This window comes from Suncus etruscus, chromosome 9 (genome assembly GCF_024139225.1).
Source record: "Suncus etruscus isolate mSunEtr1 chromosome 9, mSunEtr1.pri.cur, whole genome shotgun sequence".
In the NCBI taxonomy this organism is placed as follows: Eukaryota; Metazoa; Chordata; class Mammalia; order Eulipotyphla; family Soricidae; genus Suncus; species Suncus etruscus.
In genome coordinates, this window is record NC_064856.1 from 98,046,943 (window position 1) to 98,060,190 (window position 13,248).

At 34.3% G+C, this 13,248-nt stretch overlaps 1 protein-coding gene across 1 annotated transcript; it reads left to right on the forward strand.

Moving 5' to 3' along the window:
- The first annotated feature begins 814 nt into the window (after window positions 1-814).
- Window positions 815-6,460, forward strand: LOC126018610 (olfactory receptor 4A5-like). The gene is made up of 2 exons (XM_049780717.1): window positions 815-1,715; window positions 6,405-6,460. Exons 1-2 carry the CDS (start codon window positions 815-817, stop codon window positions 6,458-6,460), a joined length of 957 nt encoding a protein of 318 aa, XP_049636674.1.
- The last annotated feature ends 6,788 nt before the right edge of the window (window positions 6,461-13,248 follow it).

Consider the following 13,248-nt stretch of genomic DNA (forward strand, 5'->3'; position numbering starts at 1 on the left):
GAAAAGTCTTTTTGAAAAAGAAAACCAGTCACTAGTCTAATGAATTTAGATTGGTTCAGAAATGTTTGATGAAAATCTAGCTGAAATATCTATGTTTAGAATTGTGAGAAAAACAAAGGTAACTGAAAAAAATTAAACTTTCAAAAAGTTTACAATAATAAAGTTGAAGTAATCTATTCAGGAAACAATTGATATATATAAATGCATAGTTATTTGCTAGAATTTGATCTGCAATTTCTTAAAAACTGTACATACTTTGAGGCAAGAAAGGCAAGATATATAATAGTAGACTATCATACTATCATATAAGTTATTCCAGAAAATACAGTATTTTGATCCTACATTGAACATTATAAATGTAGCCAACATAAATATAACCATCTCAAAGTATTTATTCTATGTAATCACAGATTTATTGTCATCACAGGATCAAGTTTTGGAGAAAAAGCATTCTTCCCTTGCTTATTCTTGCTGCCTCCTATGCCAGTACATTTTATAAGGCTATTATGAATGAATGTATTGGTTCTTTGATAAACTTTCTCTATAGGAGCTGCTGTAAGGTTTATAAAGCTATAACCACCTATTTATGTAATCCTCATGAATTTATTTTAGGATAAATAATATTGTTAAAGTTGATATAATGATTCTGAAAAACTCAATAGGTATTTTATAAATATTTATTGTTAGTATAATTCTGTAGAAGTAAATGATAATAATGTGCTTCATTATCAATGATGGATAATTTACAGCCCTGTTGACAATATCATTGCAGGTTAATTTCTCTGGAGCTCTCCTCTGTTTTCAACAAGAGTAAATGGGACATAGAAATAATGTAACTGAATTTGTCCTCCTAGGCCTCATTCCGGATCCTGAGGGGCAAAGAGCATTATTTGTCATGTTCTTATTTATCTATGTTGTGACAATGGTGGGTAACCTGCTCATTATTATGACTATTTTTGCAAGCCCTTCCCTGGGCTCCCCCATGTACTTCTTCCTTGCCTATCTGTCGCTCATGGATGCCGTGTATACCACTGCTATTTCACCCAAGATGATTGCAGACTTGCTTCGTGATAAAAAGACCATTTCCTTCCCAGCATGCATGGGCCAGCTATTCATAGCACACTTTTTTGGGGGTGCTGAGGTCTTCTTGTTGGTGATGATGGCCTATGATCGATATGTGGCCATCTGCAAGCCACTGCACTATTTGACCATAATGAACAGGAGAGTTTGCATCCTGCTCTTAGTGGTGTCCTGGATAGGGGGATTTTTTCATTCTGTGTTGCAAATTCTCTTTGTGTATGATCTGCCATTCTGTGGCCCTAATGTCATCGACCACTTCATCTGTGATATGTACCCATTACTGGAACTTGCCTGCACTGACACCTACTATGTTGGACTGACTGTGGTTGCTAATGGTGGTGCCATCTGCATGGTCGTCTTGACTCTTCTTCTAATATCCTATGGTGTCATCCTAACTTCCTTGAAAAGTCACAGCCAGGAAGGCAGGCGCAAAGCCCTGTCTACTTGTGGTTCCCACATCACAGTGGTAGTACTTTTCTTTGTTCCATGTATTTTCATGTATGTTAGGCCTGTTTCCACCTTTCCCATTGATAAATCCATAACTGTGGTATTTACTGTCATTACTCCCATGTTGAATCCTTTAATATATACCTTGAGAAATTCAGAGATGAAAAATGCAATGGGAAAACTCTGGTGTAGAAAAAGTAAGTATTAGTAAAATATGAATGTGCCATTTATACAGGATATATTTGTTACTTATTTTAAACCAAGAAACAAGCAATGAATTTTGGGAACTATGAAATTAGGCATGCAAACATTTCTTTAGAAATGTTTACTTATGTAATATTAAACATTAGGTTGTATTCTTCTTTGAGATTAAAGTTAATAATAAAATTCTAGAGGATAAATAAAAGGCATAGCTATTTGTTCCTCTAATGTTAAACTTGTACCTTTATTTTTCTGTTTATATTGAAATAGATTAGATTATTTTTCTTTTCAGCAACAAAAGAAATACAACCTTCTGAAAATTTAATCTTATCCTAAATTTTTTCTTTTGTTGTTTTTGGGTCACACACAGTGATGTTCATCGGTTGCTTCTGGCTTTGTGCTCAAGAATCTCTCCTGGCAGGCTACAGTGACTATATTGAATACTGGAGATCAAATCTGGGTTGGCTGTGTCAAGGCAAATGGCCTCCCAAATGGGCTATCACTCCAGCCCCTAACCCTAGTAAATTTTTTGGGGGAGGCCATACCCAGTGATGCTCAGGATTTATTCCTGGCTATGCATTAAGAAATTGCTCCTGGCTTGGGAAACCATATGGGACACGGAGGAATCAAACTGCAGTCCCTGTTAGGTTAGCCATGTGCTAGGTAAACACTCTACTGCTGTGCCACCACTCCAGCCCATAACCTTAATAATATATTTATTTATTTATTTTTGTTTTTTTAATTATTTATTTCTTGTTTTTATTTATTTCATTACTTTAATAAATTTTTAAAGAAACTTTTTGACTAATATTACTTAGAAAAAATTTTCTGTATAATGCAGATTTAAACATTTTATTTAATTATTCAAATTAGATTCATATATAAGAAACATAAATATTTAGTTTATAATATAATATGTATTATATAATAATATGTAATAATACATATTAAATTATTATATGAATTATCTATATATATTTGGTTTTGGGGCCATTCCTGGCAATGTTCAGAGCTTATTCCTGGCTGTGGGCTCAGGCATCCCTCCTACTTGGGCTCAAGGATTCCTATATGGTGCTGGTAATCAAACCAAGGTGGTAAGCATTTACCTGCTATGCTATACATATACAACCCTAAATTTTTTGAATGCTCATGAGTCAATCTACCCTACTAAGTTTCTGTAGCTTATGCCTTTTGTATTTAAATTTATTTCCTGCACTTCTGTCAGTGTCTATGTATTTGTAGGTTCGTATTTTTAATGCAAGTGGATATACTATTTACTTAGAGAGCCAATCAGTGAGTGAGCCAATCAGTGTGCTGGGATTTATGATGAAAATTTTTGTTATTTCTTAATAAAATTTTAAATTGAATCATCATGAGAAAGTTACAAAGTTGCTCATGATTGAGTTTCAGTCATATTATGTCCAAGTCCTATCCCTTCACTAGTGCACATTTCCTTCTACCCATGTCCCCTGTTGCCACCCCATTGCTCTCTCCCCTGACTGTCTCAATGGCAGTCATTTCTCTTCTCTTTGTCTGTCTGTCTCTCTTGGTCTCTCTGTCTGTTTTCTCTGTCTCTCTCTCTCCCTTCCTTCTTTCAGTCTTTCTCTATCTCTCAATCTTTCTTTAGTTTTTTTGTTTGTTTTGTTTTGTTTTGTTTTTGGACCACACCTTATGATGCTCAGGGGTTATTCCTAGCTATGCACTGAGAAATCACTCCTGGCTTGTGAGACCATATGAGATGCTGGGGATTGAACCTCGGTTTGTTATGGGTCAGATTCTTGCAAGGGAAGCAAGTACCTTACCTCTGTACCACTACTCTGGTCCCTCTTTTGTTTTCTTTTAAGCACTGTGGTTTGTGATATAGTAGAATATGAAACAAGTTTTAGTTTTTGATTAGAAAATATAAACTCATACCAATATAAGTCTAAGTATTTTCCTGAATTTCCTTACTAAGTATTGTATAAAATGAAAAATGAAGTATAATTTTATAAGAATAAATTTTGTAAGAATAAGTATAGTTTTATAAGAAAAGTAAAGAATATCACATATATTTTGTAGGAATATATTTTCCCACGAAAGTAATTTTAAACATTTCTTATTTTACATGTTAAATAGTATATACAATATATAATAAATATATTGTTATATAAGCCTACTATCTAGAATTTTGATAGCATCATTGAAACAAGCTGTATTTTTTTTCTTGATTATGTTTTTGTGCCTCTTTCCAGAGATAACTTTTAACTTTGAACTTCTTTTTTTATTTTTTGGGTTTTTTTGGGGAGAGGCTCAGGGGTTACTCCTGGCTAAGCGCCCAGAAATTGCCCCTGGCTTGGGGGTACCATATAAGACACCGGGGGATCGAACCACGGTCCTTCCTTGGCTAGCGCTTGCAAGGCAGACACCTTACCTCTAGCGCCACCTCACCGGCCCCTAAACTTCTTTTTGATCATTACTGGCCCCTGAACTTCTTTTTGATCATTACTAAAAATACTTTACCTATATATGCATGTATTATTATAATTTATTCCTCTTATATTCATTAAATTTATGAAATCTCATATATAATATAGATACTTTTGTATTTGACTTTTATTTTTTATGATTTGATCTGGATGTTGCATGTTTCTTTAGTTTCTTCATTTGCCTATCTGAATATGTGATATATCATATATAAATTCAGTTAGTGGTCATTGGGGTTATTCAGTTGTTGATATTCCTTGTAGTGCTCTATTTGAATAATAAAAATTACTTTGTTAGTAATTTAAATTTAGTAATTTAAATATAAATTACTTGGTTAGAAATAGGTTATGTACATAATTTCCTTTATAGCTTTCTTCTAAAGCTGTATTATCAGATATGCACATACTTGTAGTATGTAATAATTTTATTATTATATTTTCTTATTCAGACTTGGTAGTGTTAGAAGTTACATTTTTCAAATATGCTAATGACTATTATCCTATTTTCATGTCTCTTGAACATTCCTTTTTTCTAATTTATATTAAAAGTGAATCTACTTGGGGCTGGAGAGATAGCACAGCAGTAAGGTGTTTGCCTTAGACGCAGAAGGACGGTGGTTCGAATCCTGGCATCCCATATCGTCTCCGAGCCTGCCAGAAGCGATTTCTGAGCATAGAGCCAGGAGTAACCCATGAGCGCTGCTGGGCATGACCCAAAAACCAAAAAAAAAAAAATGAATCTACTTATTTTATTTACTTTTTGGGAGGCCACATCCACATGTGTCCAGGGCTTACAACTGACTCTGTGCTTAATGATCATTACTGCCATGGCTTAAGAAATCTACGGGATTCCAGGATTAAAAACTTGGTTAAGTACATGCAAGGCAAATTAGTTTTCTGACTATATTATCTCTGGCCCCATAATCTTTTTATTTTCTACAGTTTCTCTTTGAATTCTTTAGAATTCTATATAATAATAATTAATTTTTGTTTATAGATGTTGCATATCTTCTTTTTCTATACTTACTCATTTTATTTAGTGAGTAAAAATTCTAACTATATTAAAATGAATCATTTCTTACATGGTAACAACAATTTCATATTGAAGCAACTAGATGCACAGGAAATCTTTGTTATTTATGTTCTGAAGAGAACACAAATATGAGATATTATTTTTCACATATAGTAAGGTGTAACAGAAGAATGGTGAGTTGATAGGAGTTGTGTTTTGGTCAAGAAAAAAAGATGTTTGAAGGTGTCATCCCTTAGGGAAAATGCCTGGGAAATTACTTTTACTTTTTTTTCTTTTAATTTTCTGATCTTATGTTATATATCCATAAATGTAGTTATGCCAACAGCTAAAAGGCAAATTGGCTTGACTGATGTGCTTTTTTAGGTTAGCATCGAGGTGCCAGTATAATGTGGAAAAATAATAGATTTGCTTATTGGGACTATGTACATTATCTGTGTACATCCAAAACGGTTAATATTTTTACTGCTACTTTTTTACTTTTGACTTTGGACACAGAGTAGAAGTCTTTCCTAGTACATGTACCAAAAAACACTTCTTCTTTTCATTATCAACCTATTTCAACTTGGACATACACCTATTGCTTCAACTCTGTATTAGAATATGAAATAAAGATGCTCTTCATAAGTTCAAGAAAGATGAAAGTGCACAAAAAGCCAAGAAACAGTTTCACCAAATGGACTATTTTGGTCTAGTTTCTAAAGTATTCTTTGGCCAAAATTATAATCATAACTTTCAACCATTGATAAGATGTACATACTCATTATATCATCTCTTGAAATCACTTTATATCTTTTATGACTACTTCTTATTGGTCAAAATTATATCTATCTTGTTCATTTCAAGTTTAAATATATAGGGATCAAGTTTATGGAGCATTTGTCTCATAGCTTGCCTCTCTTTCTCATTGCCTTCAACTGAGCATGGAAGTAAGAGGATTTGGACTTAGTATTTCAGGTCTTAATCTCTGTGTAAAGGAACCATTTTCTATCGTCAATTATGATTAAATACTCAATAAAGTACAATATTGTTCCATTTTTCCATATTGGAGATCATATAACCAGGGAGGTTAGAAATTTAATTTTAATCAAACCTTCTTTTTGTCTTTGGGACACAAAGATTCTAAATATTAAGTTTTTAAGAATTAGAATCACAAATATACTCTTGATTACTGTGTATAGTAGGTACAGTAGTGACAATGACTGCAATAGTGCAATCTAATTTATCATTTGATTACTAAAGAAGCTACTTTGAGCACTGGAGAGATACTATGGCAGTAGGATGTTTACCTTGCACATGGATAACCTGTCTTCACTCCCTAGTACCATATATGATCCCCAAGATGATCAGGAATGATTCCTGAGTGCAAAGCCAGGAGAAAGCTCTGAGCACCACCAAGGTGTAACCTCCATGCCCTGAAGTTTGATTTTGATTAAAGTTTTATTGAGGTGAGACTCTCTGAGAATATTTTCACTACGTACAGTTTGTAGCAAGAAAAAAATAGGGAATAAATTTGTGTTAAATCCTTTATCAGTTGGTACTATCATAAACTCTATAAGATCCCATTTTAACCCTTTATTATGGGTTGAAAACTTCTGAACATAATGAAGGTCCTGACAATGAAAGTTCACAGTGGTGATGTCATCTTCTTCCACAGGAGTCAAGGAATATAAATACAATAAAATATAGAGATACCAAATAAGCAGACATTTCAAACAAAACCAAACAGCACTGAGTGAAATTTCTGGAATTAAACAAAACACATAGGTGGCCACAACATTTACACTCAACACACACATAAACAGACAAAAGGATCCATCCAATGCTTACATCAGAAAAACTGACCCAGGTAAAATGGAACAAGCACTTTCAAATATAGAGCTGGCAAGTTTGCCGGAAAACTTTTCTGGCAATAGTTGCTGTGGATGAAGTGGAACTTTCCTGAAAATAAAAACTTCAAGGTTTAGATTGAGCACAAAACACTTCCAAAACAATCCTAATTTTGAAGTTTAAAATATTAAGTAAAATAGTTACTGAGCAGTTTCCATAAAGGAGTCTGCACCTCAAAGTATGATATCATCCACTTCAAATAACTAGGTTTCTTTCTTTTTTGGGGTGGTCACACCCATTTGATGCTCAGGGATTTCTCCTGGCTATGCACTCAGAAATTGCTCCTGTCTTGGGGAGACCATATGGGATGCCGGGGGATTAAATTGCGGTCCATCCTAGGCTAGCACTTGTAAGAGAAATGCCTCACCTCTAGTCCATCACTCTGCCCCCAACCAGATTCCTTTCTAACCTTTTCTTCTCTGTTTACAACATACACTTTGAGATATTTTCACAGTATAACAGTTAAAAATACTGTGCCAGGGCAACTTCACCAAACACCTGGACTTTCTGCTATATATTTTATATTTTAATCATCATACTAGGTTTGCATGACAATAAGTGAAACATTTTTTAATCTATGTACATTAATGTTTCAAACAGAATTTCTGGTTCTGTGATAGCTGTTTCATGATCATCGTCTAATATAACAATTGATACTAGATCTCTGATTCTACGGTAACAGTTCATATTAGATATACTATAGCAGCCAGCATTCTATTATGTTCAATATGAAGTTTTCTTTCTTTTTTTGGGGGGGGTGTTGGTCACACCCAGTGTTGCTCAGAGGTTACTCCTGGCTCTGTGCTCAGATATGACTCCTGGCAGGCTCAGGAGACCATATGGGATGCCAGGATTCAAACCACTGTCTGTTCTGGTAAGGTCATATGCAAAACAAATGCCCTACAGCTCTGTTATCTCTCCGGCCCCCAATATGAAGTTTTCTATTGACATTAGGCTGAGTATGCCACTGTAGCAGTTGTCAGAAAACCTCTGATGAGGAAAAATCCATATTAGTGATGCAGGCATAAATGAGACCACCTTGGATCATTTAATAAGATGGAGAACTGGGAGGATAATCATGACTGATGGATTGGTTATCTTGTCTCCTTGTTCATTATGAGTCTTCTCAATGAAGTCTGCTGAGTGTTGATCTGGAACATAAATGTCTTGCTTATTCTAAGAGTTCAATTTACTAACTTATATTTTTTTGTTCATTACACTTTAATACCTTTTTTTAAGTTCTTGAAAAGTTAGTATAAATGAAATAGATTGATTTCTCAGGTAAATTATTTATTTATTATTTATTTATTTATTTATTTATTCTTAAAATATTCTTGAGGTCTAGAGTGATAGCACAGCTAGTAGGCTGTTTGCTTTTCTTGTGCCCTTCCAAGTTTCAGTAAGCCTTGGATAGATCCCCAGCATCCCATAAGGTCCCCTGAGCCTGCCTGTAGTAGTTCTGAGTGAAGATCCAGAAATAAGGACTGAACACCACCAGGTGTGTTCCCATAAAAGTTATTAACAGATATAGTTCCTGAAATGATTACTATGAAATATTTACATCTTCCTTAAATGTTTTATGATTATAATAATACAATAATACCTCTTTGTCTAAAATCATCATGCTAACCTTAAAAAATCTTTCAGGAAACTTTCATTATCTTGTGTGAATGACAAAAACTTAATTAAGGACTTAGGGACATTTTAACTAGATTGCATTATTTTAATATTACTTTAAATATCCATTTTATTTTATTTTATTTTATTTACTTCTCTTTTTATTCTAGGCATCTGATTTACAATACTGTTATTGGTAGTCATGAATAACAATCAGGCGAAGAATTCTACAAGTACTTTCTCCACCATTTTAAGCTATTTTAGGTTCATAGAAAATATATAGTTTCCTTCAACTCCCTCAGACATATACAACTTTCCCTTACTGTCATTCTATTATAGAGATATTGTTGATTATAATTGATGAAGATCCATTGAAATATAATTATTACCCCAAATTCCATATTTTATATTAGAGTGTACTCATGTTGGTATACATTATATAGCTTTGGAAATTTTACAGTGCTATTACTGTAAAATTCACTCAGACTAGTTTTACCTCCCCTAAAATAGTCATCTCTTTTATATCCTTTCACTTCTTCTTTTACTCAAATCGTTGGCATATAGCAATATTTTACTATTATTTATTATGTGATATAACTAAAATAATGTAATTATATTTTCAGATTGGCTTATTTCTCTGTAATATACATTAAAGTTTTCTCCTGTCTCATCACTTGATGTCTCTTCTCATTTGGGTTTTGGTTCTAGGGACTGAACTCAAGGCCCCATTTATAGAAAAATGTTATGATACTGAGTTATAACACTTATGTATAATTTTTAAAGCACAGAGTAATATTGTATTTTATCAAAATTTATTAATCTATTTGCCAAATGGAGGACTCATTTTTGCTCTAAGACATTAAAACTAATAAATAATGTTCTTTAATACCTAGATGTAATTTTTCTATTGATATCAATTTTCTTAAATATACTTACATGTAAATTATATTAATTAAAATTTGAATGTTGGAATGCATTTTATACATGGCATAAAACTAACTTGATCATGTTGCGTAATTGTTCATATATTTAGATTTTTTATTTTCTTTTTTCTTTTTTTGTTTTTGTTTTGGGCAACACCTGGTGATGCTCAGGGTTTACTCCTGGCTCTGTGCTCAGAATTCTCACCTGGCTTAGGGAACCATATGGAACCATACTGAGATCAAACCGCCGTCTGTCCTAGGCTAGCACAGAAAAGGCAGGTACCTTACCGCTTGCGCCACTGCTAGGCCCTCATATATTTAGATTTTATATTATTTTTAATAAGTTTAATATTTTGAGGAGTTTTAAAATTCATGTTTATGAGATCATTAGAAATAAAAATGTAATACTTCTCAAATGTGATTAAAAAACTTAAATATATAATAAGCTAAAAATTCTTTAAGTGTGGTGAAAACTGAGACCTGCATCATGATGGATGGTAATTAAACTATCAAAAGCAAAGAGAGAATTTGACAGCAACAATACATATTTATTATATCACATACCAGGACTGTAAAATTAATAAAATTTTTCATCAGAAATAGGTTTGAAGAAAGTTAGTTTATATATTCTAGTGCAAACCTCCCCAAACAATAAGAAATCTGCCAACATATGCCCCACTTTTTGTAATATATATTCAGAATCTGCTGTGTTTTTTTGTTGTTTCTTTTTTCTTTTGTTCCTTTTTAAAATGTTTTATTTAAACCATGTGATTTACAAAGTCCACAACCAGAAACATGAGTCAGGAAGTCAACTGTAAGCTCCAAGATGATAGATTCATGGTCCACGATGTATAAGATAAAGAACCCAAAATAAGTTTTCCTTATAAGATTGAGTGTGAAGCAGGTTAGGTGCAGAGAGGCTGGTTAGCTTAGAAGCCATATGAGATATGCACATGGCGGTTAGGCCTTGTAAATAAAGCTGGATGTCTCCTGAAATCTGACTGCTGTGGGTCATTTCTTCGCCATCATCCTGATACCTACAGTCCTGCTAGGTCAGAGGGGCTGCAGAACAGAGAAAGGCTTCACCATCCACTCCATCCACCACCAGGACTATATAATTAATAATCAATATATCATTGATCCACTATGTTGCTGGATAGCTAGGCTGATTTCAAATCTTAACTATTGTACTGAGTGCTGTAATGAATAGTAGTATGCATAGAAACCTCACTGAGGTAGATAAATAGATGCCTATCAGTCACATGAAAAAATAGTACAGTATTTGCCAGCATATAAGACGACCCCCTAATTTTTCAGTTAAAACATAGGCTTAGGCCTATATTCGCTGTATCAGACAGAACGTTCCTGTGCTGCATGTGCTGCATGTGTTCCTGTGCTCATGTACCACAGTGAGCGAATCACAACAAGCAAAGGTTCAAAGGTTATACTGTAATAGACTTCCTCTCTGACTCTGGCCAATCTGAGCAGACTTTTTACAGTGTAGATTTGGGTACAGAACATTGTCTAATTCGCATGCATCAAAAGCCTGCTTGGATTGGCTGAGTTAGAGAGGCGGTCCGAGCAGCCTTGCAGTGATTGGTTGGATCAAGTTGGAAAATTCGTTTTGTGGCAATATTCAGACAATTTTCGGTTAGTGGCATATTGAAACATTTTTCGGGATATACTCGGCATATAAGACGACCCCCGATTTTCGGTTGACTTTTTTTTTTGTTTCAAAAGTTGGTAATTATCACTTATCATTAGGAAAATTCAAATCAAGATGGTAATGAGATATCTTATACCAGTTAGAATGGCACATATCAAAATTATTGGGAACATTTTTGTGTTGGGTTGTGGTGAAAAAGGAACTCCCATCTGGTGGAATGCTGCCTGGTCCAATCACTATGGAAAATAGTATTACGGGTTCTCAGTAAACTAAAAATTGATCGACCATTTGAACCAGCAACTCCAATTTTGGATATTTATTATTTATCTCAAGAACATAAAAAAACTTACTGGTGAATATTTAGTACTGTGAAGCTAAATTAATAGATTCTTCATTTTATTATTACTATTGACAAGTTACACCATTTTGAACAAGAAAAATCAGTCATTAGCACATCAACTTTTAAAAATATATGAAATGGTGGGCCCGGAGAGATAGCACAGCGGCGTTTGCCTTGCAAGCAGCCGATCCAGGATCAAAGGTGGTTGGTTCAAATCCCAGTGTCCCATGTGGTCCCCTGTGCCTGCCAGTAGCTATTTCTGAGCAGGCAGTCAGGAGTAACCCCTGAGCACCACCGGGTGTGGCCCAAAAAAAAAAAAAAAAAAAAAAAAAATATATGAAATGGGAATAGTGTACTCATTTATAGATGATTTTTGAAAATTAAATATTAAGTACACACTACAAGTGTGGAAGACTGCTCTAGCCTGCACAAAATGGATGCTATCAACCTTAGCCTCTATCTCTGTGGAAAGTTCCACTGAGCTGTATACGTGACCATTCGCAGGTTCTTAGCCCATGAGCAAATAGGAAATCTTGCAACAAAAGATAGCCCCTTGTACTAACCACAGGGCCATGAGGCCAGGGACAAGATGTAGATAGTATTTCCTTATATGTCTCTGATTCTGGTCAAGCTAAGATTGCTAGGATCAGCCACTGAGTTATGCTTTCCCCTTTCCCCTTCCCCACCTCCTATGGGATGTGCTTAACAAGGCACACTCTAGCCTTTTTCCCTTTTTGGCAAAATACCTGTAGTAAGCATATAATTGGTGAAAAGCTTGTTTGAATTAACCACTGCTTTATGCCCCATAGGTTTAATGCTAAGTACCTTTATTCATTTTTGGTTATGTGCCTATGCTTGGAATATAATTGGATAAGAGATGGTTCGAGATGACCAATAGTTTTTGAGACATACTTCCCTTTGTGTAAAAATATATAAGCGCTTACCCACCTTAATAAAATTGCCTTTGATCAGTAACAAGACTTGTGCTGTTCTTTCTAACCTCTACAGATTTTTCCACAGATATTTCGGATCGGGTCGGCCTCAGTGAATCCACGAATAAGTTGCGGCATTCATCCCCTTCACCCTGCTGGCCGGGGTCCCCAGAAAGCCGCATGCAAGTAATGCATAATATATAATTTTCTTGAGTAGTGATTTTGGCCATATTAGAAATGAAGAGGAATGGCAATGTGTTACTGAGGTAACAAGGTCAATAAATAGATAAATTAGTAATTCTAAATTCTCTTGTGAGTAGATGTAACATTTTTAAGTGGAGGAAGTTTAAATGCTACTCATGTACCATGAGTTCTTAAACACTTTTTAAAAACAAATATTAAAAAGTACCATGATAATGAGTTTGTCATTAGGTTTTTATGTAGGAGAAAATATAGGGAAAGTCAAGGGCAGACTGGAGGTCAAACAGATGTGAATTCATTTTCAGACTTTTTCGTCACTAATATATGTCCTGGGTGCAAAGTTTTAACTTTTCATTTTTATGTCATAAAATGGAACACTTCAAATCACAGATTGCTCTTTGAAAAATATTAGATGAATGCTGTGAATAGTAATGTGATGAAAACAGAAGTACATAGATT

What these genes read in the sequence shown, in the direction of transcription:
- LOC126018610 (XM_049780717.1), top strand. Translation starts at nt 815, where the DNA reads ATGGGACATAGAAATAATGTAACTGAATTTGTCCTCCTAGGCCTCATT. An exon ending in TGCAATGGGAAAACTCTGGT is followed by an intron (nt 1,716 to 6,404) that starts GTAGAAAAAGTA and finishes TGTGTATAGTAG; the next exon opens with GTACAGTAGTGACAATGACT.